General features: G+C 56.1%; 1 protein-coding gene across 4 annotated transcripts in view; it reads right to left on the bottom strand.

Annotated features, from left to right (window-relative positions):
- Positions 1 to 27,983, bottom strand: part of ADCY4 (adenylate cyclase 4) — a 64,423-nt gene that overhangs the window by 7,688 nt on the left and 28,752 nt on the right. For 3 of the 4 annotated variants that reach the window (XM_048518043.1, XM_048518042.1, XM_048518041.1), the window contains exons 8-22: positions 27,229 to 27,356; positions 24,456 to 24,614; positions 18,331 to 18,463; positions 16,971 to 17,150; positions 16,229 to 16,272; positions 15,774 to 15,860; positions 15,524 to 15,593; positions 14,564 to 14,661; positions 11,812 to 11,896; positions 9,521 to 9,658; positions 7,987 to 8,094; positions 7,385 to 7,569; positions 4,339 to 4,423; positions 1,978 to 2,136; positions 1,017 to 1,166 (exon numbers count right to left, since the gene is read on the bottom strand). In XM_048518043.1, the coding sequence (XP_048374000.1) occupies positions 1,017 to 1,166; positions 1,978 to 2,136; positions 4,339 to 4,423; positions 7,385 to 7,569; positions 7,987 to 8,094; positions 9,521 to 9,658; positions 11,812 to 11,896; positions 14,564 to 14,661; positions 15,524 to 15,593; positions 15,774 to 15,860; positions 16,229 to 16,272; positions 16,971 to 17,150; positions 18,331 to 18,463; positions 24,456 to 24,614; positions 27,229 to 27,356 (1,809 nt within the window). The remainder of the gene's footprint in view (positions 1 to 1,016; positions 1,167 to 1,977; positions 2,137 to 4,338; positions 4,424 to 7,384; positions 7,570 to 7,986; positions 8,095 to 9,520; positions 9,659 to 11,811; positions 11,897 to 14,563; positions 14,662 to 15,523; positions 15,594 to 15,773; positions 15,861 to 16,228; positions 16,273 to 16,970; positions 17,151 to 18,330; positions 18,464 to 24,455; positions 24,615 to 27,228; positions 27,357 to 27,983) is intronic. The other variant, XM_048518044.1, reaches the window with a different exon arrangement.

Raw genomic sequence — 27,983 nt, 5'->3', positions numbered from 1 at the left:
AAGATGCTCTCAGCCCTGCCTGTTTGCCAGGACTTTTGAAGGGGTTTGAACAGTAGGCAACTTTTAATGGAAGGTGCAGGGAATCAGGCCTCACTATTTCATCTTTGATTTTAGCTGGGGATGTTTTTCCGATTATTGCAAGCTGCCTTGAACCAAGAGACCAGGTGTTTTAATAAATAAATATACATCAGTACCAGCAAATAAATACTAGGAAATAAATAAATATTTTGACAGCCAGCCCTGTGACACCTTCTGGTAAACTAAGGCCCCTCCCGCACATGCCAAATAATGCGTTTTCAAACCATTTTCACAACTGTTTGCATGTGGATTTTGCTATTCCGCACAGCTTCAAAGAGCACTGAAAGCAATTTGAAAGTGTATTATTCTGCATGTGTGGAATGAGCCTAAGATATGCTGGCTTGGAACATGGGTGTTCAAGATGACTTTCCTGGCTGCAACATGTTCCATCAGAAGCAAATCCATAAACTCCCCACGCTCTGAACAACCTACTGTTCTTGATCTACAGGATCTCAGGAAAGACCATTCAAACTATGATCCAACTTTGATAGCACACCAACACCTAACCCCTTGAATAAAACTGAGCCAATGTAAAACCAAGCAACTTGCAACGAGCTACTTGTTGACTATGAGCTTGATTTACACTCAAGTAAGGTGCTACGAGTGACACCTTTAGGTGTCTCAGCTGGTAAGATGTGGGCACAAGGACTAGAAGACCTCATGGAAATCAATCCAGCTCCTTTAATCACTGAGAATAGCACCCAACCAATTGGCTCCACGAGCGACAGACCTATTCTTCTGAAAGACTTCAAAGCATCTGAAAGAGCCCAAATCTCTGAGAACTGTTGTAATTTTTATGATGACTTCCTGTGTTGCCTCTGCAACTTCCTGAGCCAGAAAACCAGTGGACAGGGGACACCGTTCATTCATAAGTAGGGAGGCCAGGTCTTCTTTTAGGTGGGACACCACCTGCCCGTTGGAGGTTCGCCACAACGTACCTCATCAAAGTCAGCAATGATCTCGTTGAGAAGTCGCAGGCATTCCAGCCCTTCTCGGTTGACGTTGGATTCAGAGTAAAACTCTTTGAAGTCCGGGATGGAGGCAAAAAGCACGCAGGCGCATTCGCAGGACTGATGGTACAGGTCCTGCTAGCAAAAAAATGGGGAGAGATGATCAGGTCTGTGTGGATATGACAGCACCTACAATTCCATACTGAAGAAGTCCATGCTTGGAAAACCCAAATATTAAGAACATAAGAACAAGCCAGCTGGATCAGACCAGAGTCCATCTAGTCCAGCTCTCTGCTACTCGCAGTGGCCCCCCAGGTGCCTTTGGGAGCTCACATGCAGGATGTGAAAGCAATGGCCTTCTGTGGCTGTTGCTCCCGAGCACCTGGACTGTTAAGGCCTTTGCAATCTCAGATCAAGGAGGATCAAGATTGGTAGCCATAGATCGATTTCTCCTCCATAAATCTGTCCAAGCCCCTTTTAAAGCTATCCAGGTGAGTGGGCAACACCACCTCCTGTGGCAGCATAATTCCAAACACCGATCACATGTCGCGTGAAGAAGTGTTTCCTTTTATTAGTCCTAATTCTTCCCCCCAGCATTTCCAATGGATGCCCCCTGGTTCTAGTATTGTGAGAAAGAGAGGAAAATTTCTCTCTGTCAACATTTTCTACCCCATGCATAATTTTGTAGACTTCGATCATATCCCCCCTCAGCCGCCTCCTCTCCAAACTAAAGAGTCCCAAACGCTGCAGCCTCTCCTCATAGGGAAGGTGCTCCAGTCCCTCAATCATCCTCGTTGCCCTTCTCTGCACTTTTTCTATCTCCTCGATATCCTTTTTGAGATGCGGCGACCAGAACTGAACACGGTACTCCAAGTGCGGTCGCACCACGGCTTTATATTGGATAGCTATAGGAAGAGACCTGCCAAGCCTGGCAGGAAGCACGGCTCACCTCGTTGCGTACGCTCTGGCCAATGAACAGCTGCGCAACATGGGCCGGCAGCACATTCTCCAGCAACACACGGTTGAGATTCTCCATGGTCTCAATCTCCTCGCGCTCTTTCTTGAACTTCTTTTTCCAGAGGAAATCCAGGCGGCAATAATACTCATTCTGAGAAGAAGGAAAACAGCAGTAATAATAATACCCCAACAATCATTTCTTCTCCCTCACATTTCTAGGCAATATCACGCCGTAATCGCTGACAGGCAGCAGAAGGGAGAAGAACAGAAGAAGAGAAGAAGAAGAGTTTGGGTTTATATCCCCCCTTTCTCTCCTGTAAGGAGACTCAAAGGGGCTGACAATCTCCTTGCCCTTCCCCCCAAGCAACAAAGCACCACACCCTGCTTGAAGTGCTTAGATTGGGGCTGAGAGAGTCTCTCGAAGAACGCTGTGAGGAAACTGTAGCAAGGTCACGCCCAGCTGGCGCGTGTGGGAGTGCACAGGCTAATCTGAATTCCCCAGATAAGCCTCCACAGCTCAAGCGGCAGAGCGGGGAATCAAACCCGGTTCCTCCAGATTAGAATGCACCTGCTCTTAACCACTACGCCACTGCTGCTCCCAGAGAGCAAAAGGTGAGTTCTGTTTTTGTGGGGTCATCCTTCAAGATAAATCTTTAACTGTGTGTGCTTTTGAGGGCGTGTGCATGTGTTTTTTGAGGGTTTGGGAGGTTGGACTTGATGGCCCTTGTGGTCTCTACCAACTCTATGATTCTACCCATTTGGCTTCGATTGACTCTTCATCTGTCAGTCAATCAATTTTTAGATCGGCATAAATCTTCTCCTGAAGCATTTATCACTTTTTAAAAAGTGCAACTACTGTCACGTTCTTTCACAGATCTCAGGTCTTAAAGACATTAAAAACTGTGTGTGTGTGTGTGTGTGTGTGTGTGTGTAGTTGGAGGTTGACATTTGTATTCTGTTCTGTCTGAAAGGTCAAGGGTGCCACGGTGTGCCATTTCAGGAGCACTTATGTCTTTGTGCGCCTGGGGAAACTGAAATGGTTAGACACGTACTGCTGCCCTTTCCCTTCTAAAATAAACTCCAACATATATTTATTGTACCCATCATCCACAAAAATGGAGCAATGGCATACCTCTTTTCTTCTGGCAAGCCTTGAAGCTGAAAACTTGGGTAACATTGCCAGATTTTGTCTTTGTGCAAGTCCGGTTCTGTAAGTCCGGGCCTGCTCTTTCTGCAAGCCTGCTCTTTGTGCAAGTCTGGTTCTGCTCTTTGTGCAGAATCCGGTTCTGCTCCATGCACCATGAGATAGATGCAACATGCATGCTGTTGCGTACTGAGAGGGGGGATTCCCAGGGAGGCTATCGAAGGAGCATGCTCTGTGCATCAAGGCCAGTGGGTACAAGGAAATACATCATTCTAACTTAGACAAATGATCCTGGATCTTGATTTTCATAATTTGACTCGTGCTGCCAAGACAACCTGTTCTCCGACTACATTATTAATCCCATGCGAGCGAGGAATTATGGCAGCATATCTTCGTCTGCTGATTAATCCCACCCAGAGGAGAGCCTTGGCTACTGCAAAGAAGGATGTAATGTGCTGCCTATCAACTGTAGCTCTGCTGGAGAGGGAAGATTTAAGAATATGGAACATTCTAAAAGAGTTTGTTCCTGTGATATGACTACGGTTGAAACACTTGACCATTCTTTGTTTCTATGCCCTAAATACAATAAGATACGCAGGAAACACAGGAATTCCATTTTCTTGCAATGTTCTCAGTGGCATGAGTGTTATAAGAGACCCAATCTCCTGAACAGCTCTGATGTGCTCTTTTGTGAAACGGTTGCAAATTTTATACTGGAAATTAGTAATTTTAACTGTATTTCTTAACCTTGTTTTGTTTTAAAATTTTCTCCTGTTTTATATGCCAATAAAGGCTTGTGTTGTGACAAATGATCCATTTAGCCCAAAAACGGATTGGCAGCAGCAATTCTGCGGAATCTCAAGCCAAGTTCTCTCTCAGTCCCGCTGGACAAGACCCTATAAACTTCAGAGGCCAAGAATTCAATCTGAGACCTTTTACATTACATGCTCTTCCAATGAGACTGGGGGAGGAGAGCACATACTCAGAAAAAAACAAAAGCAAGGATTTTGGTGTGCAGAGTCTAAGATTGGGGAACGTTCTGTTACTGGGTGATTTTTCCCTTGTCTCTTTTGGGTTGTAAAGAAAACTGGCTCTTTTTAAAAAAGATCGATGCAATCGTCAAAAAAAAAAGAAAGAAAACTGCTTCTCGAAACTGACGCGGGGCCTTTTTGTGAGCAGCCCCGGCCACGGAATCAAAAACCGATTTACCTGCCTAGCCAACGCCAAAAGCGTGAAGAAGAAGACAAAGAAAGAGATGGCTCCCATCATCTTGGGTTCTTTCAGCACACTGGGCCTACGGACAGGGAATGAACGGAAATAAAACATCACCCATGGCTTTTCCTCCAAACAAATCCTCAAGACTGCTTTCTGCACAAATACAGGTCATTCGACGTATTGTTGAAGGCTTTCACAACCAGATTCAACTGGTTGTAGTGGGTTTTCCAGGCTGTGTGGCCGTGGTTTGGTAGATCTTGCTCCTAACGTTTTGCCTGCATCTGCGGCCGGCATCTTCAGAGGTGTATCACCGAGAGAAGTCTGCTACACACTGTGTCCAGGGAGAAGGGAATGTTTTAGTGGAGTATATATTGTCCATGTCCCAGGGTGGGGATGTGGACGGTCATTCAATTTGCAAATTTTGCAGACGGTTTTCTGATTATGCAGATCAGCCACGGTCATCCTTGCAAAGGTCTCTTCTGCACACGCAGAATAACGCACTTTCAATCCACTTTCCATGCACTTTGCAGCTGGATTTTACAGTGCGGAATAGCAAAATCCACTTGCAAACAATTGTGAAAGTGGATTGAAAGTGCATTATTCTGCATGTGCGGAAGGGGTCATAGTCTATCAGGCCCAAAAGAGGTTTTCGTGCTAGAACCACTGAAGACTTTGGCCCCAAGACGCTTACTGCAAGACTCGAAAACAAAGCATGCCCCTCTAATTCAAAGATCTAATTCAAAATTAAAACGTTCCCCTCTAATTCCAAAGGGACACCTTTTAAAAGTGTGGCCAGTGGTGGGATCCAAAATTTTTAGTAACAGGTTCCCATGGTGGTGGGATTCAAACTGTGGCGTAGCGCCAATGGGGCTGGGTGAGGCACGACGGGGCCGTGGCCATGCATTCTGGGGGCAGGGCATTCCTGGGCAGGGCTGTGGCAGGGACGCAGCCGCTGCGCTGGTCCTTGGGCAGGAAACGAATGCATGCAGGCGCAGGCTGCCACGCACGCCGGTGCACCTCCTGCTAGACTGCTTCAAGTTCTGCGCGCTACTGCTGAGAGGAGGGGCGTAACTAAGGCAAAAATCACGTGGCAAAATCACCCATTAGTCACCCCCTCTCGGCACACACCTACTCTCGGGAACCTGTGAGAACCTGCTGGATCCCACCTCTGAGTGTGGCCTGAGTTTGCGCGTGCTATTATCCTGCCTCAAAATTGCCGACCCAGCCATGACATTTTGACAAAGGGTTTTGGGCATTTTATGAGCATCCCTGTGAGAAAGCCAGCTGAGGCAAATTGACCTGAACAACCCTGAAAAGGATTGTAACGCAGATGTTCTATCATTAAACTTTTTAAAACAATATGGTTAGCTTACTGACGCATCCTGTTTCAGAAGCCGATGCTAGATAAGATATTGCAGATGAAACAAGTACACCGCACAGCAATGTGTAACAATGGTTGGGAAAATACCCACCCACCCACCCCACACAAACACACAATATGAATACAAGGGTGTTATCAACTAGGGTATTCCATTTTTATCTTGCCTCCCTTCCGAGAAGCCCAGAGGTTTCCCGCCTCCAATTTATTCTCACAACAGCCTTGTGAAATTGCTGGAAGATTGGCCCAAAGAGATGTCCATGTGTTTCAAAGCAGAGTCGGGATCTGAATCGGGGTCTATTTGAACCCTAACTGCTGTGTCAACAAAAGAGTGCCCCTATTTTCCTTGGCGAAATAAATAAGCCACCAGCTTGTTTCCCACCCATATGGCGGCCCACAAGCAGGGCATGAAGGCACTAGCTATCCCTCCTTGTTGTTTCTCTACAGGTATACTGCCTCAAAACATGGAGGTTCCATTTGGCAATTATGGCTAATAGTTATTGCTATTTTTCTTTTTCAAAAACAAACTGGATTCATCAACACATCTTGCAGAAGGAGGAGGAGGAGGAGGAGAAGAAAAGAAGGAGGAGGAGAAGGAGGAGGAGGAGGAGGAGGAGGAGGAGAAGGAGGAGAAGGAGGAGAAGGAGAAGAAGAACAAGGAGAAGAAGGAGAAGAAGGAGGAGGAGGAGGAGGAGGAGGAGGAGGCGAAGAAGAAGAAGAAGAAGGAGGAGGAGGAGGAGGAGGAGGAGGAGGAGGAGGAGGAGGAGGAGGAGGAGGAGGAGGCGAAGAAGAAGAAGAAGGAGGAGGAGGAGGAGGAGGGGGGAGGAGGAGGAGAAGGAGGAGGAGGAGGAGGAGAAGAAGAAAAAGAAGAAGAAGGAGGAGGAGGAGGAGGGGGGAGGAGGAGGGGAGGGAGGAGGGAGGAGGAGGGAGGAGAGGGGAGGGAGGAGGGAGAAAGAAGAAAAAAAAGAAGAAGAAGGAGGAGGAGGAGGGAGGGAGGGAGAGGAGAGAAGGGAGAAGGAGGGAGAAGGAGGAGGAGAAGGAGAAGAAGAAAGAGGAGGAGGAGGAGGGGGAGAAGGAGGAGAGGAGGGGGGGAGGAGGAGAAGGAGGAGGGGGAGGAGGAGAAGGGAGGGGGGGGAGGAGGAGAAGGAGGAGGAGAGGAGGGGGAGGAGGAGGAGGAGGAGAGGGGAGAGAAGAAGAAAGAAAGGAAGAAAGAAGAAAGAAAGAAAGAAAGAAAGCGAAGACGACGACTTAGCCTAATTAATTTAATTTACAGCAGACTTCATGTATAGCATTGGGGAAACAAATCCAGTTCACCAGAGAAGAGTCCACCGCTCAAGTGGAGGAGTGGGGAATCAAACCTGGTTCCCCAGATTAGGGTCCAGTGCTCTTGACCACAAAACCATGCTGATTCTCAGCATGCACCCAAAAGTTTATACCAAGAATAAAACCTTTGCTGCTCTCCAACTTTTTTCTGAACAAGGTGAGTTTGTGTCCCGTGGTGTCTAAATGTCAGCTTGCTCTAAAATGATCTACCTCAATGGAGTTTAGTCCCTCAGCGACAGAAAACCAAAAACCCCAGGACACTCGGCAGGAGGTCCCCTGTCACTCAGTTGATGCTTCCACGTTGCCAGAGAGTTGTCGATTTCACGAGGGCTAGTTTACCAGCGAGCTGTTGGGTTGGGATAGATGCATAAGACGTAGCAGTCGGAGAGCCACGAATGGGTGTGAAGGAACAGCACGCTGTAGACCACAAGGCAGAGAGTCATCATCGTCAGCTTGAGCTCGAAGTTCATGTGCAGGAAGAGAGAACAGGAGAGGAATCCCAAGATGCAGCAGTAAATGTAATACTGAAAGGAGAAGAGAACCGGGTCAGAGGAAAACAGAAGAAGGGAGGAGCAGCAGTGGCGTAGGAGGTTAACCGCTCATGTATCTAATCTGGAGGAACCGGGTTTGATTCCCCGCTCTGCCGCCTGAGCTGTGGGGGCTTATCTGGGGAATTCAGATTAGCCTGTACACTCCCACACACGCCAGCTTGGGCTAGTCACAGCTTCTTGGAGCTCTCTCAGCCCCGCTCACCTCACAGGGTGTTTGTTGTGAGGGGGGAAGGGCAAGGAGATTGTCAGCCCCTTTGAGTCTCCTACAGGAGAGAAAGGGGGAATATAAATCCAAACTCTTCTTCTTCTTCTAAACCCGCCCCTCATATTTCCTTAGTTCATGACAAAGCCCCCCCCCCCCAAAAAAAAATTTTATCCTGACATACTTACTGGCACACTGTAGAGGCTGTCCATCATAGCACACTCTTGTGTGACGTTCACGCCCGCTGTGGTGAAATTTTGACGCTGCCAAGAGCACCCGGGATATGGCATGAAGAACTGAAGATTGGGAACAGAAGAGAGGGTTTTAGAAGGGTTGTGAAGGGGGGGGGGGCGAGCAGAAACAGATAAATACATAAGCTACACTGGACTAGAGTGACCTGTCTCCAGAAGTGGCCGGCCACACACTTATGTGAAGCTGACCAACAGAGAATAGGAAGATAAGAGTCCCGCCCAGCTGCTTAGCTCCCAGAATCTGCTGGAGTATGGAGGTTGAAAGGGGAGGCTCTCTTTGGGGTATCCCCACCACTGAGATATGGACAGCAGGGGTGCGTGAGAGGGCTTTCTCTGTGATCGCCCCCCTCCCCTCAAAGGTTCACTGTCCTTTATGGGCTTAGGCACCTGGCGAAGACGATCCTCTTCTAGCCAGTGTGGTATAGTGACAGTGTGGTATAGTCCCTTCTAGCCAGTGTGGTATAGTGATTAAGAGCAGGCAAATTCTAACCTGGAGAACCAGGTTTGATTCCTCACTCCTCCACCTGAGTGGCGGAGGTTTATCTGGTGAACCAGATGTGTTTCCGCACTCCTACGTTGCTGCTGGGTGACCTTGGGCTAGTCACAGTTCTCTCAGGACTCTCTCAGCCCCACCTGCCTGACAAAGTGCCTGTTGTGGGGAGTGGAAGGGAAAGGCGCTTGGAAGCCACCTTGAGTCTCCTTACAGGAGAGAAAGGTGGGATATAAATCCAAACTCTTCTTCTTCTATAATGCTGCCAGTTGGGGGAGGCGGTAGGGCTAGGGTTGAGATTGTAACATTTGTATGTTGTAGGGGAGATCCATCAATCTATCCATCTATCCATCTATCTATCCATCCATCTATCCATCCATCCATCTATCCATCCATCCATCCATCCATCCATCCAGGCAGCCATCCAGGCATCCATCCATCCATCCATCCATCCATCCATCCATCCATCCATCCATCCATCCATCCAGCCAGCCAGCCAGCCAGCCAGCCAGCCAGCCAGCCAGCCAGCCATCCATCCATCCATCCATCCATCCATCCATCCATCCATCCATCCATCCATCCATCCATCCATCCATCCATCTATCCATCCATCCATCCATCTATCCATCCATCAATCCATCCATCCATCTATCCATCCATCTATCCATCCATCTATCCATCTATCCATCCATCTATCCATCCATCTATCCATAATTAGCCTTGGTTTGTACTTGGATGGGAGTCCACCCAAAAAATCCGAGGAGGCTACCCAGAGGCAGGCAATGGAAAATTACCCCTGTTTGCCACTTTCCTCGAAAACTCTTCAGGGCTGCCGTAAGTCGGCTGTGATTGGATGTCGCTTCCCACCACTGACCGTTACCACATCTTGGGTCAGCAATCTTTTAAAGTTGATGAGTTGGATAAATGTTGTAATTTTCCCTTCCGGAGCCCAACCCCCTCCACCGTAATCTCGCGACCTACCAAATTCAGCACCGCCATGGTGAGGACTACAAGAATGGTGATGATTCCCAGGGAGACACGGAGCCACGGCTTGGTGCAGACGGCAGCAGAGATGGACGGGACCCAGTACAGGGCCTTCGGACCCTTCAGGAAGCATTTCTGAGGTGGGATTTGGAATGACAAACACCAAAGAATACCAAGGTCATGACAGAGGCAGGCAATCGCAAGCCGTCTCTAAACGTCTCTTCCTTTGAAAACCCTACGGGGTTGCCAGACGTCAGCTTGACAGGGGAAAAAGCTCTCCTATCTCAGACGTAATGATGTTGTAGGCAATATTAGATTGTAAGGCAAAATTGCCAGGCAGACTGTAAGGCAAATATGGCCAAGATTTTAACTGTCAGCAGTTAGGAACCAAAGCAAGCCTGAAATGAGAACTGCCACACACATATTGTTGATATGATCATGCTCTGAACAAAGAAGTATTCAGCAGTGGCATAGAAGAAGAAAAAGAAGAAGAAGAAGAAGAAGAAGAAGAAGAAGAAGAAGAAGAAGAAGAAGAAGAAGAAGAAGAAGAAGAAGAAGAAGAAGAAGAGTTTGTATTTATATCCCCCCTTTCTCTCCTGCAGGAGACTCAAAGGGGCTTACAATCTCCTTGCCCTTCCCCCTTCACAACAAACACCCTGTGAGGTAGGTGGGGCTGAGAGAGCTCCGAGAAGCTGTGACTATCCCAAGGTCACCCGGCGGGCGTGTGTGGGAGTGTACAGGCTAATCTGAATTCCGCAGCTAAGCCTCCACAGCTCAGGTGGCAGAGCTGGGAATCAAACCCGGTTCCTCCAGATTAGATACACGAGTTCTTAACCTCCTACGCCACTGCTGCATAGTGGTTAAGAGCAGGTGTACTCTGATCTAGAGGAACCAGGTCTGATCTGGAGGAACCGGGTTTGATTCCCTGCTCTGCCGTCTGAGCTATGGAGGGTTATCTGGGGAATTCAGATTAGCCTGTGCACTCCCACACACGCCAGCTGGGTGACCTTGGGCTAGTCACAGCTTCTCAGAGCTCTCTCAGTCCCACCCACCCCTCAGGGTGTTTGTTGTGGGAGCGGGAGGGAAAGGAGTTTGTAAGCCCCTTTGCGACTACTATAAGAGAGAAGGGGGGGGGATATAAATCCAACTCTTCTTCTTCTACTACTTTTTTGGGGAGGGGGGAAGGGAGTGTGTAAGATGCTGATTATCTTGACTCTGCTGCCCTGCCCTGCTCCAGACCCTGCTGAACCATTCCTGGGTCCCCCGATACAGCTGCCAGTTAGCAGACAACCCTTCTGCTCTATAAGAGATAAGGGGTTCCACCCCGAAGTGGGCTGGGCTGTAGTTAACGCTGGCATCGGACCAGTCTCCAGCAGACAAATTAGGTGGTGGCAAAAATGTAACCAATTAGGTCATTGCAAAGTTAAACTGCTTGCTTTGAAAACGGTATTAAAAATGCTTTTTGAACTGGTGCCTTTGGGAGTTCACATGCAGGAGGTGAAAGCAAGGGCCTGCTGCTGCTGCTGCTCCCAAGTACCTGGTCTGCTCAGGCCTTTGCAATCTCAGATCAAGGAGGATCAAGATTGGAAGCCATAGATCAATTTCTCCATAAATCTGCCCAAGTCCCTTTTAAAGCTGTCCAGGTTAGTGGCCATCACCACCTCCTGTGGCAGCATATTCCAAACACCAATCACGCATTGAGTGAAGAAATGTTTCCTTTTATTAGTCCTAATTCTTCCCCCCAGCATTTTTAATGTATGCCCCCTGGTTCTAATTGAGAGACTATTGGAAATTTTTTCCAACAATATCAGTAGGCAAGATGGCAGTGATATCCCAAATAGGACGGCAGCCATTCAATATTGTTATGCAGGCCCTCCTTTATCAAGTGGCAAGGGGTTCCAGGGGCAAAGACTTCCATTCGGAACCACTCTAGACAAAACCATAGACTTGCTGACAATCATCAGGCCGTATGATCATAGTTATATAAAGCAGGGGTTTGAGAAATTTAAAGCATAGCTGAGAGGAAGGGATTGAACTCTATCTGACCGTACTCAAGCATTTCTCTCCCAACCTCTTTGCCTCTGCTGGCTGTTTTTCGGGAGGGGAAAGTTTATTCTCATCTTGGGTCCTTGAGAGGACACAACAGCTAAGACAAAGCATGTTTCACTTCCCTTTACTCCTATATCTCTCATTGCCAGAGGCTCAAAGAGGTTTCTGCAGCCACAACATTTCGTCACAGTGCCAAAAGAGGTTGCTGAAATCTAGACGTGAACAAGAAGTTGACTTACTGCCAGGTGTCCGGCAAAGCAGGTGAGGAGGAGGAGGACGAAGAGGAAGAAGGAAATTCCGTAGGAGACCCCCAACACAACTGTCCTGGAAGCAAGGAAAAGACCGGGCATCAAGTTTGCATGGGGTTGCATCATTCCTGCTGCATCAAATTAGCAAAAGGGTCAGCCCCTAACTGCTTGAACACTATGTGAACTTCTTTCCCCAGAGTTTACCCTATATTTTCAGCCATGAGAATTAGAAACGTATTATTTGTTCCATTTAGCGCCAGAGACAGACTCACATAATTGTTGCGGTGTCCCAGCTGCAGTTGTCGAGCCAAACCCGGAACTTAGCAGGGGAGGGGGTAGGATCACTGGGGGCACATAACATATGTTGCCCCTACATCATTTCCGGGGAATACCTGCAAGTGAGGTAGGGTAGTTCTAGGAGTCACCTGGCCTTTCCCCACTTACATTAAGCCCCACGCTACTCTCCTCAGGTAGCGTGGGGGCCCCGGCACTCCCCATTACAAGGGCGGCGACAGCACAGCATGGCAGGCTGCTGCAGCTGTCTGGCGCCCCCCTCAGCACGCCTGCCCAGCATCCCTGAAAACCGGCCTCTTGCCATGCTTGGCGCCTTTTGATGGAAGCCTCGGCGCCAGAGGGGGCAGGGTGCGTGGGGCCAGCCGGGCGCGCGTAGCGAGTAGAAGTGGCCAGCCCAGCTGAGAGCTTGGCGGTGTCACAGCATAGGGGGGATCTTGGTGAGTGGGGAAACGCCCACCAATAACTCTTCCCAGAGATTCCTAGACCTACCTTATGTCACTTCTAGGTTTCCCCCAGAAATGACATAAGGACACAAATGTTTCTGCCTTTTTTGTTTTTATTTTTTTTCCTCTTGGGGTGGCTTCGAGTGGAAGGAGGTTATCCCCCACACTGACTGGCAAGCCTAGTTCTGGCATGGCCTGCTACAATTTCAGATCTTTGTGGAACCCAGCATGCTGTAACTTCAATAGCAGTGCGATTCTACTCAGGTTTCTTCCAGTCTGAGTCCACTGAAATCAATGGAGTCGATATGGAATAACTTTGCTTTGCTGACTTGCACAATACCTCCTCCAGTCATTATTTAAACTGAAGACAACAGTTTCCTCTATTCCTAGAAACACATTTTTGTCTCTTCCCTCTATGACTACTTTGGGGGAGGGGGTGTGTAGATTTTATTGGGAGGATGGGACAGGATTGCCTTAGAGGCTGAGGTCAGTCACAAAATGTCCTATGAAGCCACACTAAACTTTCACTTTCGATAGGAGCAGATGCTTCTTAGAGAGGTAGTGCAAAATAGTGGTTAGCATCTCAGGGTAGGCTGCGAGAGGCCCGGTTCCCCATTCTGCCATGAAACCTTGATGATAAAACAGAGGTGAAGAGAATGATAAAAGTGTTGGAATAAGCGACTTCTGCATGCCTGGACACTGGGGGGCGCTGTGTATCTCACTCTAACTGTGATGTTGCCTCTCTTGTTTGCCCTCCTTGTCTGGGCCAGGAGACCGCCCACTAAGTTCCTTTCTTCCCCATGCTGGTTTCACTTCTGTTCTAGCCCTTGACCTGAGCGCATGGTCAATGGCAGTGGGGCCACAGTGGGGCCTTTCCCACTGTAGCATTCTCTCACCTGCACACACATGATGGTGCGTTAGTTGTGCCCATTTGTCGTGGGGAAAGTAATCTCTTTAGACTAGGGTTTCTTTCTATCTACGTTTTTCCTGGAACAAAGCTGTGAACTGGAGATGCTTGAATAAATGTAAGTTTTACCTTTTACATTTATCTCTTGGGAAGTTTCCATAAACTGCACTCACACACACTACTGGGCAGATCTATGACTCTAAACTAAATCTAACAAAAAGTAGCTATGAATCGCCCGTCAGGTGGGAGTCCAACTGAAGTTGCATGAAGTTCATTTAATCTTCATGTTGAAGATGGAGCAAGCTTGTTTCCTGCTGCTCCAGAGACTACGACAAGAAGTAATGGATTCCAAGTGCAGGAAAAGAGATTCCACCTCAACATCAGGAAGAACTTCCTGACCGTCAGGACTGTGCGACAGTGGAATGCACAACCTCGGAGTGTAGTGGAGTCTCCTTCTTTGGAGGTTTTGCATAGCAAGCCTTTATTGGCATAGACAACAGTACAACAATAATTAAAAAAAACAGATTAAAAAGCATATACAATACAGGACATAAATGTTAGGTCGAAGGAAATCTACTGGCGTTTAGTAATTTCCAGGAGAAAGTCTGCCACTATCATACAGAGAGAAGGATCAGGATTGTCCAACAAGTAATGTATTCTAATTAAATCGGGGAGATGGGGCAAATGTAAAGGAGTAAGGTTCACATACTTGGATCTGATTTCCTTGAGTCTGAGACAGTGTAGTAATTGGTGGGACAGAGATTCAACTGAGCCATCGTTACATGGGCACAATCTTTTAGCCTTTTCTTGCTTATTAAATCTGCCGTGTAGCAAGGCAGGAGGCATAACATTAAACCTTTGGAGGTTTTTAAGCAGAGGCTGGATGGCCATCTGTCAGGAGTTCCTGCATGGCCAGGGGTCGGACTGAATGGCCCTTCTGGTCTTTCCCAGCTCTATGATTTGTTCACGAGCGCACAAGGGTGACCCATTTCTCAGCTCTTCTGAAACAGTTAGGAAGCTGAGTTTGGCTTTGTTTCTTTGGAGCTTAGGGATGTGGGTGAATTCTATGACCACATACCACACACAAACGACTCCTTACTTGCAAGCCACGAGGATCTGGATGAGGAAGTTGGAAATAAACACCAAGAACGTGCAAGCCGTGTAGTAGTTGAAAGATGGAAGCGCTGATAGTCGGTACTGGGGAGATGAGCAGAGAAACCAAGAGAGAAGGCTGTGAGAAACGCTGACTGTGGGGATCAAGGTACTGGTTGCATCTTCTCCACACGAGCAGTGTAGAGGCCCAGTACGTTGTCCTGGTGAACGCCAGACCAGACTCCCACAATTCCACATTCAAATCTTCCCCATGTCATGAAACTCACTAGGTGACTCCAGTGGTGGGATCCAAAAATTTTAGTAACAGGTTCCCATGCGGGTGGGATTCAAACAGTGGCATAGCGCCAATGGGGCTGGGCAGAAGGGGCGCGACGAGAGCGTGGCGGGCATTCAGTGGGGCATTTAATAATTTCTCTGTTACTGTAAAAAACTCTTAGTGTTAAAAAAAAGTTCCTAATTTCCAGCTGGTATCTTTCTGTCCATAATTTAAACTCATTATAGCAATTCCTATCGTCTACTGCCAACAGAATCAACTACTTCTCTAATTGACTGCCTGTCAAATACTTAATACTTTCAAATACTTAATTTTGTTTCTAGAAATCAAAAGAAGGATACTTTCCTTAAACAAAGAACTTTCCCATATTTCTGAAACATGTTTTTACAACAGCCCAACAGGGAGAATTATCCCGTTTTCTACCTTCGCTAACCAGCCACATAGGAAACAACAGGGCTTTATGATTTTTGGACCTAATGGAATTTCCCTAGCGGAAAAGCAGACCAAGTTGGTGAAGCCAACCCCCCTCTCGGCACACACAAATAATTAGTAACCCACTCTCGGGAACTGATGAGAACCTGCTGGATCCCACCTCTGGGTGACTCCAAGTAAACCCATGCCAGATGTCAGCCACAGACCCCCCACCTCTCACCCCAATCTTCTGTGGATTACCTCCTTCTCAAGGGCTTGCTCCTTGAAGTACAATGTGATGCGGTTCAAATCTTCCGATTTCTTCCACTGCCTGGAGGAGAGAACCAGAAAAGGGTGGTTTAACTCCACAGTCCGCTGCCACTCCAACTGGGCATCCTTATGCATTCTTCCCTTCCTTGTGTGATGTCTTCACTTCCCTCCCTTCAACCTCTCTTTCTCATCCCAGCTGCTAGCTGCCTCCCCAGGTAGCCTTCTTGACCTATGACCTCACTTCTGTGAATTCAGTTGTTCAATCAGTTGGAAGAACTTTTCATCCACGCCTTCCAGGTCTTCATCCGGACTTCTGGGGGCACGACTCCTGAAATGAAGAAGAAGAAGAAGAGGAGGAGGAGGAGGAGGAGTTTTGGATTCATATCCCACCTTTCTCTCCTGTAAGAAGACTCAAGGTGGCTTACAAGCTCCTTTCCCTTCCCCTCCCCACAACAGACACCTGGTGAGGTAGGTGGGGCTGAGAGAGTTCTGAAAGGACTGTGACTAGCCCAAGGTCACCCAGCAGGAATTTACTGCTGAATGAAACTACCATACCACGGCCACACTGCCTGGAAACCTGCAACAGCCAGTTGATTCTGGTCGTAAAAATATCTGACAATACATTGCATATTCCGCTGCTCCCCCATTCCATGCTGAGAACCCAACTTTGTCAGCGACTCTTTCCTCCTGTCTTACCGTTCCAAGGTCTTCTGCTGGTTCAAAGATCCCAGAGAGAGCTCCTGCAGAAAGATGAATGTACAAATCTGTCTTATACCACAGCACACCATTGGTCCCTCTAGCTCAATATCATTGGTACAAGTGGGTAGAGTTTTACTGGATCTAAGACAGAGGAGGAGGAAGAGGAAAAGGAGGAGGAGGAGGAGGAGGAGGAGGAGGAGGAGGAAGAGTGAGGAGGAGGAGGAAAAGAGCCAGAGAAAGAAGAAAGAAGAGCCAGAGAAGAAGCAAAGAGAAGCCAGAAGAGCAAAGAAGAAAGAAGAAAGAGCAAGAAGAGAAGAGAGCCAGAAGAAGAGCTAGAAGAGCAAGAAGAAGCAAGAAGAGCAAAGAAGAAGCCAGCAAGAAGAAAGAAGGCAAGAGGCAAGAGAGAGAAAGAAGAAGAGCAAAGGAAGAGAGAGAGAAGGCAGAAGAGAGCAAGAAGGCAAGAAGAAGGAAAGGGGCAACAGAAAGAGAGGCAAGAAGAAGAAGAAGAAGAGCAAGAAGAAGAAGAAGGAGGAGGAGGAGGGGTTTCTCTCCTGTAAGGAGTCTCAAATGTCTTACAAACTCCTTTTCCCCTCCTATCCCCACAGCGGACACTCTGTGAGGTAGGTGGGGCTGAGAGAGTTCAGAGAGAACTGTGACTGTGATTAGCCCAAGGCCACCCAGCAGCTTCCAATTATTCAAGCCGACCACCATCGATACGATCACATTGTGAAGGACGTACTGAGTGGTTGTTCCTGACCGATCCTGCTGACTCGGGTGGGTTGTCCAGGTGCTTGAGGTTGGCAAAGGGCTTGGCTGCTCCCCAAGACTCCAGGTAGCGAGTCATCCGGACGGAAGCCCTCATTTTGTAGCCTTCCTCGGAGACAGGCGACAGCGTGGCGTAGGTGTTTTTTTCTTCTGCCTGAGCTCAGTGGACATACAAAGAGACTGAATGAGCAACCTACTCCAGCCAACTGGATCTGTCCCCATCTCCAATGCTGCAGGGAATCCCAAGTAGAGAATTCACACTGGGCAAGCGCATGAGGTCCCAAGAGAGTATATCTTAAACTTCCAAAGCTTTTAGTTCTCATAACGATGATGAGAACAGGCTCAGAAGCACACATGCCTCATCAGATCCTCCTTGATCTGAGATTGCAAATGCCTTAGTGGACCAGGTGCTCGGGAGCAGCAGCAGCAGAAGGCCATTGCTTTCACCTCCTGCCTGTGAGCTCCCAAAGGCACCTGGTGGGCCACTGCGAGTAGCAGAGTGCTGGACTAGATGGGCTCTGGTCTTATCCAGCTGGCTTGTTCTTATGTTCTTATGTTCCTATCAAAACTTAGACAGATGTGGGGGATAACCTGTTAGGATCAGCAGTAGAATAAATTACGCAAGACTGAAGAGACCGGCATTTATTTCTTTACTTCGTTTATAGCCCACCTTTCTCAGTGTGACTGAAGGCAGATTACGCAAATAAGAATAACGCAATCGTAGCAATATGGCGCCTTCCGCACATGCAGAATAATGCACTTTCAATCCACTTTCAATGCACTTTGCAGCTGGATTTTACTGTGCGGAATAGCAAAATGCACTTTCAAGCAACTGTGAAAGTGGATTGAAAGTGCATTATTATGCATGTGCGGAAGGGGCCAATAATTCATGCCGTTGACAGGGCATGGCATGGTGGTAAAGAAAATGAGCGGTGATCTGGCAGATCCACAATTTAGATCTGTTCTCTGCTTTATAACCGAGGCACTCTGAGCCTCAAAACCAGGGGTCTTCAAACTATGGCCCTCCAGATGTTCATAGACTACAATTCCCATGAGCCCTACCACTTGGCCATGCTGGCAGGGGCTGATGGGAATTGTAGTTCATGAACATCTGGGGGGGCATAGTTTGAAGACCCCTGCTCAAAACCAACAATACCAAGATGGGATACAGCACAAGATTGTTATGAGGAGGACCACCCAATAGTGTGTGCTTTGACCACTTACAATGCTAAGTGTCACAATACAAATAATTCCATCCTTCTTCTCCACCAAACTCTCTCACTTAGAAGGTCTTTCATATGAAACAAGAAACACAGAAAACCAGGGCTTCTCACCCTCGGATCAACGACCAAGAAGGTTCTGATCTTGTTCTCCTTCAAGTAGGAGTCACGGTGCCAGCAACAAATTTCCTCAACTGCGTACACCCCATCCAGGTGTGATAAGGTGGCCTCTGTGATATGCACTCTCCTGAAAAAGAGCAGTACCCTTGTGTAATTCCTGGATGTCGCAGAAGGAGGCAGTAGTAGACATACTGATGGACAGTTCTTCACCACTGGCCCATTACTAAAGGAACACTTACCTCGGGCTTTTTAGCGGCATGGTGGGGCTGACGTGTGGTGTCCTCGTGTTTCTCTGTTTACACGCGAGGAGGCAGACCAGTTTTCCCTACAGCTAGTCTCAACAAGCCTCTGTTTCCTGGTTCCCTTAACTTTGCCCCACTTAAAGGCACAGATCTCATAACACTCAGTAGTCCCAATACTATACAGGTCATATTCTCTCCTCCTTCCCCTCCACAATCAATCCATCAATCCATCAATCCATCAATCCCTCAATCCCTCTATCCCTCTATCCCTCTATTCCCTACCCCTCTATCCTCTATCTATCCATCTATCCATCTATCCATCTATCCATCTATCCATCTATCCATCTATCCATCTATCCATCTATCCATCTATCCATCTATCATCTATCAATCATCAATCATCTATGTGGGGGGGGGGGGGGGTGGGGGGGGGGGGGGGTGGGGGGGGGGGGGGGTGGGGGGGGGGGGGGGTGGGGGGGGGGGGGGGTGGGGGGGGGGGGGGGTGGGGGGGGGGGGGGGTGGGGGGGGGGGGGGGTGGGGGGGGGGGGGGGTGGGGGGGGGGGGGGGTGGGGGGGGGGGGGGGTGGGGGGGGGGGGGGGTGGGGGGGGGGGGGGGTGGGGGGGGGGGGGGGTGGGGGGGGGGGGGGGTGGGGGGGGGGGGGGGTGGGGGGGGGGGGGGGTGGGGGGGGGGGGGGGTGGGGGGGGGGGGGGGTGGGGGGGGGGGGGGGTGGGGGGGGGGGGGGGTGGGGGGGGGGGGGGGTGGGGGGGGGGGGGGGTGGGGGGGGGGGGGGGTGGGGGGGGGGGGGGGTGGGGGGGGGGGGGGGTGGGGGGGGGGGGGGGTGGGGGGGGGGGGGGGTGGGGGGGGGGGGGGGTGGGGGGGGGGGGGGGTGGGGGGGGGGGGGGGTGGGGGGGGGGGGGGGTGGGGGGGGGGGGGGGTGGGGGGGGGGGGGGGTGGGGGGGGGGGGGGGTGGGGGGGGGGGGGGGTGGGGGGGGGGGGGGGTGGGGGGGGGGGGGGGTGGGGGGGGGGGGGGGTGGGGGGGGGGGGGGGTGGGGGGGGGGGGGGGTGGGGGGGGGGGGGGGTGGGGGGGGGGGGGGGTGGGGGGGGGGGGGGGTGGGGGGGGGGGGGGGTGGGGGGGGGGGGGGGTGGGGGGGGGGGGGGGTGGGGGGGGGGGGGGGTGGGGGGGGGGGGGGGTGGGGGGGGGGGGGGGTGGGGGGGGGGGGGGGTGGGGGGGGGGGGGGGTGGGGGGGGGGGGGGGTGGGGGGGGGGGGGGGTGGGGGGGGGGGGGGGTGGGGGGGGGGGGGGGTGGGGGGGGGGGGGGGTGGGGGGGGGGGGGGGTGGGGGGGGGGGGGGGTGGGGGGGGGGGGGGGTGGGGGGGGGGGGGGGTGGGGGGGGGGGGGGGTGGGGGGGGGGGGGGGTGGGGGGGGGGGGGGGTGGGGGGGGGGGGGGGTGGGGGGGGGGGGGGGTGGGGGGGGGGGGGGGTGGGGGGGGGGGGGGGTGGGGGGGGGGGGGGGTGGGGGGGGGGGGGGGTGGGGGGGGGGGGGGGTGGGGGGGGGGGGGGGTGGGGGGGGGGGGGGGTGGGGGGGGGGGGGGGTGGGGGGGGGGGGGGGTGGGGGGGGGGGGGGGTGGGGGGGGGGGGGGGTGGGGGGGGGGGGGGGTGGGGGGGGGGGGGGGTGGGGGGGGGGGGGGGTGGGGGGGGGGGGGGGTGGGGGGGGGGGGGGGTGGGGGGGGGGGGGGGTGGGGGGGGGGGGGGGTGGGGGGGGGGGGGGGTGGGGGGGGGGGGGGGTGGGGGGGGGGGGGGGTGGGGGGGGGGGGGGGTGGGGGGGGGGGGGGGTGGGGGGGGGGGGGGGTGGGGGGGGGGGGGGGTGGGGGGGGGGGGGGGTGGGGGGGGGGGGGGGTGGGGGGGGGGGGGGGTGGGGGGGGGGGGGGGTGGGGGGGGGGGGGGGTGGGGGGGGGGGGGGGTGGGGGGGGGGGGGGGTGGGGGGGGGGGGGGGTGGGGGGGGGGGGGGGTGGGGGGGGGGGGGGGTGGGGGGGGGGGGGGGTGGGGGGGGGGGGGGGTGGGGGGGGGGGGGGGTGGGGGGGGGGGGGGGTGGGGGGGGGGGGGGGTGGGGGGGGGGGGGGGTGGGGGGGGGGGGGGGTGGGGGGGGGGGGGGGTGGGGGGGGGGGGGGGTGGGGGGGGGGGGGGGTGGGGGGGGGGGGGGGTGGGGGGGGGGGGGGGTGGGGGGGGGGGGGGGTGGGGGGGGGGGGGGGTGGGGGGGGGGGGGGGTGGGGGGGGGGGGGGGTGGGGGGGGGGGGGGGTGGGGGGGGGGGGGGGTGGGGGGGGGGGGGGGTGGGGGGGGGGGGGGGTGGGGGGGGGGGGGGGTGGGGGGGGGGGGGGGTGGGGGGGGGGGGGGGTGGGGGGGGGGGGGGGTGGGGGGGGGGGGGGGTGGGGGGGGGGGGGGGTGGGGGGGGGGGGGGGTGGGGGGGGGGGGGGGTGGGGGGGGGGGGGGGTGGGGGGGGGGGGGGGTGGGGGGGGGGGGGGGTGGGGGGGGGGGGGGGTGGGGGGGGGGGGGGGTGGGGGGGGGGGGGGGTGGGGGGGGGGGGGGGTGGGGGGGGGGGGGGGTGGGGGGGGGGGGGGGTGGGGGGGGGGGGGGGTGGGGGGGGGGGGGGGTGGGGGGGGGGGGGGGTGGGGGGGGGGGGGGGTGGGGGGGGGGGGGGGTGGGGGGGGGGGGGGGTGGGGGGGGGGGGGGGTGGGGGGGGGGGGGGGTGGGGGGGGGGGGGGGTGGGGGGGGGGGGGGGTGGGGGGGGGGGGGGGTGGGGGGGGGGGGGGGTGGGGGGGGGGGGGGGTGGGGGGGGGGGGGGGTGGGGGGGGGGGGGGGTGGGGGGGGGGGGGGGTGGGGGGGGGGGGGGGTGGGGGGGGGGGGGGGTGGGGGGGGGGGGGGGTGGGGGGGGGGGGGGGTGGGGGGGGGGGGGGGTGGGGGGGGGGGGGGGTGGGGGGGGGGGGGGGTGGGGGGGGGGGGGGGTGGGGGGGGGGGGGGGTGGGGGGGGGGGGGGGTGGGGGGGGGGGGGGGTGGGGGGGGGGGGGGGTGGGGGGGGGGGGGGGTGGGGGGGGGGGGGGGTGGGGGGGGGGGGGGGTGGGGGGGGGGGGGGGTGGGGGGGGGGGGGGGTGGGGGGGGGGGGGGGTGGGGGGGGGGGGGGGTGGGGGGGGGGGGGGGTGGGGGGGGGGGGGGGTGGGGGGGGGGGGGGGTGGGGGGGGGGGGGGGTGGGGGGGGGGGGGGGTGGGGGGGGGGGGGGGTGGGGGGGGGGGGGGGTGGGGGGGGGGGGGGGTGGGGGGGGGGGGGGGTGGGGGGGGGGGGGGGTGGGGGGGGGGGGGGGTGGGGGGGGGGGGGGGTGGGGGGGGGGGGGGGTGGGGGGGGGGGGGGGTGGGGGGGGGGGGGGGTGGGGGGGGGGGGGGGTGGGGGGGGGGGGGGGTGGGGGGGGGGGGGGGTGGGGGGGGGGGGGGGTGGGGGGGGGGGGGGGTGGGGGGGGGGGGGGGTGGGGGGGGGGGGGGGTGGGGGGGGGGGGGGGTGGGGGGGGGGGGGGGTGGGGGGGGGGGGGGGTGGGGGGGGGGGGGGGTGGGGGGGGGGGGGGGTGGGGGGGGGGGGGGGTGGGGGGGGGGGGGGGTGGGGGGGGGGGGGGGTGGGGGGGGGGGGGGGTGGGGGGGGGGGGGGGTGGGGGGGGGGGGGGGTGGGGGGGGGGGGGGGTGGGGGGGGGGGGGGGTGGGGGGGGGGGGGGGTGGGGGGGGGGGGGGGTGGGGGGGGGGGGGGGTGGGGGGGGGGGGGGGTGGGGGGGGGGGGGGGTGGGGGGGGGGGGGGGTGGGGGGGGGGGGGGGTGGGGGGGGGGGGGGGTGGGGGGGGGGGGGGGTGGGGGGGGGGGGGGGTGGGGGGGGGGGGGGGTGGGGGGGGGGGGGGGTGGGGGGGGGGGGGGGTGGGGGGGGGGGGGGGTGGGGGGGGGGGGGGGTGGGGGGGGGGGGGGGTGGGGGGGGGGGGGGGTGGGGGGGGGGGGGGGTGGGGGGGGGGGGGGGTGGGGGGGGGGGGGGGTGGGGGGGGGGGGGGGTGGGGGGGGGGGGGGGTGGGGGGGGGGGGGGGTGGGGGGGGGGGGGGGTGGGGGGGGGGGGGGGTGGGGGGGGGGGGGGGTGGGGGGGGGGGGGGGTGGGGGGGGGGGGGGGTGGGGGGGGGGGGGGGTGGGGGGGGGGGGGGGTGGGGGGGGGGGGGGGTGGGGGGGGGGGGGGGTGGGGGGGGGGGGGGGTGGGGGGGGGGGGGGGTGGGGGGGGGGGGGGGTGGGGGGGGGGGGGGGTGGGGGGGGGGGGGGGTGGGGGGGGGGGGGGGTGGGGGGGGGGGGGGGTGGGGGGGGGGGGGGGTGGGGGGGGGGGGGGGTGGGGGGGGGGGGGGGTGGGGGGGGGGGGGGGTGGGGGGGGGGGGGGGTGGGGGGGGGGGGGGGTGGGGGGGGGGGGGGGTGGGGGGGGGGGGGGGTGGGGGGGGGGGGGGGTGGGGGGGGGGGGGGGTGGGGGGGGGGGGGGGTGGGGGGGGGGGGGGGTGGGGGGGGGGGGGGGTGGGGGGGGGGGGGGGTGGGGGGGGGGGGGGGTGGGGGGGGGGGGGGGTGGGGGGGGGGGGGGGTGGGGGGGGGGGGGGGTGGGGGGGGGGGGGGGTGGGGGGGGGGGGGGGTGGGGGGGGGGGGGGGTGGGGGGGGGGGGGGGTGGGGGGGGGGGGGGGTGGGGGGGGGGGGGGGTGGGGGGGGGGGGGGGTGGGGGGGGGGGGGGGTGGGGGGGGGGGGGGGTGGGGGGGGGGGGGGGTGGGGGGGGGGGGGGGTGGGGGGGGGGGGGGGTGGGGGGGGGGGGGGGTGGGGGGGGGGGGGGGTGGGGGGGGGGGGGGGTGGGGGGGGGGGGGGGTGGGGGGGGGGGGGGGTGGGGGGGGGGGGGGGTGGGGGGGGGGGGGGGTGGGGGGGGGGGGGGGTGGGGGGGGGGGGGGGTGGGGGGGGGGGGGGGTGGGGGGGGGGGGGGGTGGGGGGGGGGGGGGGGGGGGGGGGGGGGGGGTGGGGGGGGGGGGGGGTGGGGGGGGGGGGGGGTGGGGGGGGGGGGGGGTGGGGGGGGGGGGGGGTGGAGGGAGGGGGGGGGGGGGGGAGGGGGGGTGGGTGGGGGGGAGGGTGGGTGGGGGGGGGGGGGGGGGGGGGGGGGGGTGGGTGGGGGGATGGGTGGGTGGGGGGGTGGGGGGGTGGGGGGAGGGGGGGGTGGGGGGGGGGTGGGCGGCACGTGGGGGGGGGGGGGGGTGGGGGGGTGGGGGGGAGGGGAGGGGGGGGAGGGGGGGGGAGGGAGGAGGGGGGGGGGGGGGGGGGGGGGGGGGGGGGGGGGGGGGGGGGGGGGGGGGGGGGGGGGGGGGGGGGGGGGGGGGGGGGGGGGGGGGGGGGGGGATGGATGGATGGATGGATGGATGGATGGATGGATGGATGGATGGATGGATGGATGGATGGATGGATGGATGGATGGATGGATGGATGGATGGATGGATGGATGGATGGATGGATGGATGGATGGATGGACGGATGGATAGATGGATTGATGGACGGATGGATGGATGGATGGATAGATGGATGGATGGATGGATGGACGGATGGATGGATGGATGGATGGATGGATGGATGGATGGATGGATGGATGGATGGATGGATGGATGGATGGATGGATGGATGGATGGATGGATGGATAATATATATATATATATTCACACACACATACAGACACATAAACTCCATGCAATTCTTCCCCCAGACCTCTAGAGGTCAGTGCTCAAACCCAAACACAAGTATATTATCCTCCCCTCCTGTTTCCCCTGGGAGCATCCCTGCTCACCGTCTTGCTTCTCTCACCCTGGCACGCCTCCTGCTTCCATGTGATTGGCTAACGTCACGTCGTCTGACCAGACATCATACTGCCACTTCTGGAGTCCAATCACCCCACACAGGACGTTTCCTGAGTGGACCCCAACCCTCATGTTGATATCCACACCAGTGGCGTCGCACAACTTCCTGTGAAACAAGGCAAAGTCCTTTCATTTATGTTAAAATATCTTTCACACCTGAAAGAAATAAAAAGCATCAAAGCAATTGGAAAACTGATGAATATGTATTTTGGTCCTTACTGCACATATTTTGAAAGCAGACTTCAAAACGTTCTGAGTAGAAGAAGAAGAAGAATTTGGATTTATATCCCCACTTTCTCTCCTGTAGGAGACTCAAAGGGGCTTACAAACTCCTTTCCCTTCCCCCCTCACAACAAACACCCTGTGAGGTAGATGGGGCTGAAAGACCTCCGTAGAGCTGTGACTAGCCCAAGGTCACCCAACTGGCGTGCGTTGGAGCGTACAGGCTAATCTGAATTCCCCAGATAAGCCTCCACAGCTCAAGCTGTACAGCGGGGAATCAAACCCAGTTCCTCCAAATTAGAGTACACGTGCTCTGAGCCACTACGCCACTGCTGGTCTCTCTGTATATGACATCACCATACCAGCATCCATCTGCTTTCCAAGTTCTAACAACCCAAACATCTACATTTGAGAAAACTCGTTGCATGTAGCAAATCTCACATGAGTTCCTGACCTCTCCAATTGCAGGAACTCAGGTATCTTCACCTGGCATTCTACAGAAGCATTGCCATTCAAGCGAAACCAGTGATGGGGGTAGCAAAATTCATGGAGGGAGGAAATCCCCCCCCTCCGCCCACTCCCGCTGCCATTGCTGAGCAACTATCAGGGAGCTACCCTGAGCTCAGAGCGGCTCCTTCCGTCCAACACGTGCCTGGAGCAGTATGAGGCACGAACAACTCGGACCCCGGTCTTTGTGAAGAGATCGCCAATTTCATTGTGGAGATAGTTGAGAGTTCCCAGTAGAACGTATTTGTTGTGCTCCCCGTAGGGCCTTTTATCTATCATGTATTCATGCAATTGTTCCCGATTTATGTAACTCTTTCTGACTATGCCAATAAAGGCTTATGTATGTATGTATATGTATGAGTCATTGACTGCCATGGGCAGGCCAAGAGAGGCTGGCGTCTGCTGACCCCGTGGCTAAGCCTGGAGCTACTTCCATCTGGGTCCGGAGAAGATCTGTGGGGGCAGCCAGCGGTCGTTCAAAAGGTAAGAGCATTGTCGGCGTGAGTCCCAAGTTTCTACAAAGGGGGAAGTCCCCCAAGTTTGCAGAAAAATCTGTATAGTGTTGGTGTAACCCCCAAGCTCAGAATGGGTTGACCCAGAAAGGGGTGGAGACTCAGAGCAGCACGAGGCTGCAGAGCTCTTTGGAGGAGACAAGGCTACCAGACTCGGACCTTGATTTGTATAAGCCCTTAACACCTTGTTAAGGTAAGCTGCAATATTGTTGGGAACTACTCGGAAGGTAGTTGTTTATTTTGCTATGTTGTAAATGTTGGAGTTTATTGTTTCAGGGCTTCTTTTTGTGGTTGTAATGGGTGAGAGTTCTCCTGGAAACCTTCATCATGGCCCTTTCCCCACTCACCTTTGCCCGAGGGTTGCTGCGGGCAATTCCCGGCGCGCGCAATTCCTGGCGCGCGCCCTGGCTTCCCCACGACCCCGCGCTCTGTGCGGGGTCGTCAAAAGGCGCCATTTCAAAAGGCGCCAGGAATTCTGCACGTCGAGGGGGCGGGAGAGAGGCAGCGTCGGGGCGGCTGCGTTCTCGCTGCCCCTGAAGTGGGGAAGGCAGCTGGACCCCGCGCTACTTGAGGAGAGTAGTGCGGGGCTTAAGGAAAGTGGGGAAAGGGCCCATGTTGAAGCCTGTTCACCAAGCCCTTGGAGTCTTCAGGAGCCAATCCCACTTGCAAAGAAGAATTGGACTTGGCAGTATCAGTAGACTGTAAATAGAAGGACTTGAAAATGCAACCTGAACAAGACCTTGAAATGTGATGTTAAATGTTGATGTTATATGTTAAGAAAGTAAACCATTTTGTTTGTAAAAATTTGTTGTTGCAAACTCATTTTCAAGTTCTGCCCCACAGAACCCACAGATAGAGGTTACATTGGCATGGCTTCAATCCACAGATTTAGGTATCCACAGATTGATTGATTGATTGATTGATTGATTGATTGATTGATTGATTGATTGATTGATTGATTGATTGATTGATTGATTGATTGGTTTTTTATACCGCTCTACCCCCGAAGGGCTCTGAGCGGTGTACAACATAGTTTCCTCTACACAGTGCACAATAACCCATATAAATACCCCATTAAAATTAGATTAAAACACAGCGATAAAAATTAACAAAGATGACGTCCCGCAATAACCCCAATTAAAACCCTCCCAGAGGGGGGAAGCAAACAAAAGTGGGTCCCATAGATGATCATGGGAGCTCCAAAACGGAGAGATGGAAACATCTTTCTTTATGAACATTATTTTACATGCTAGCAGCCACTTAATGTCTCCTAATGACTCATGAAACTTGTTGAGGTAGCTTACGGTACAAATGTAGATAGGTAGATGTAGGTAGCTTATGGTACAAATGCTGTGGGGTGCAGGTCTACTTGATAAGCACACACCAGTTTGCCCTGAGGGATCCTTGCCATCCATGCTGAACCCCGTTTTCTCCCCCCCCCCCTCTTTCCCCATTTGGGTCCTGTTACCTGCTACTCACTTGATGGCTTGGCACATATCCAGCCCCATCTTGACACAGTTACGGGCATGGTTGGGAAGCGAGACAGGCAGCCCAGAGACGCAGTAGTAGCAGTCACCCAAGATCTTGATGCGCATGCACTCGTTGTCCTGAAAGAGACGAGATCGAGGCTGAGCAGACTCCTGATTTTAGCAGGAGCTAACTTGGGAAGGTGGGAATACGTGTTTTAGAAAAGGAGTGTGAGAGGCCGTTTACTGGATCGGAGGACCTGAACAGATGTATTGAAGAAGAAGAAGAAGAAGAAGAAGAAGAAGAAGAAGAAGAAGAAGACGTGTAGTAGTTGAAAGATGGAAGTGCTGATAGTCGGTACTGGGGAGATGAGAAGAAAAAGAGGAGCAGTTTGGATTTATATCCCCCCTTTCTCTCCTGTAGGAGACTCAAAGGGGCTTACAAGCTCCTTGCCCTTCCCCCCTCACAACAAACACTCTGTGAGGTAGGTGGGGCTGAGAGAGCTCCGAGAAGCTGTGATTAGCCCAAGGTGACCCAGCTGGCGTGTGTGGGAGTGTACAGGCTAATCTGAATTCCCCAGATAAGCCTCCACAGCTCAGGCGGCAGAGCTGGGAATCAAACCCGGTTCCTCCAGATTAGGTACACGAGCTCTTAACCTCCTACGCCACTGCTGCTCCTATAGCAAGAAAGACATGGCTTGAAGCCAGGGGCGTACCACCCAGGGGGACATATGGGTCAAATGTCCTCAGGCTGTGGCCATTTAGTCC

This window comes from Sphaerodactylus townsendi, linkage group LG15, assembly GCF_021028975.2.
Source record: "Sphaerodactylus townsendi isolate TG3544 linkage group LG15, MPM_Stown_v2.3, whole genome shotgun sequence".
NCBI lineage: Eukaryota > Metazoa > Chordata > Lepidosauria > Squamata > Sphaerodactylidae > Sphaerodactylus > Sphaerodactylus townsendi.
This window is presented reverse-complemented; position numbering and strand designations above follow the sequence as displayed.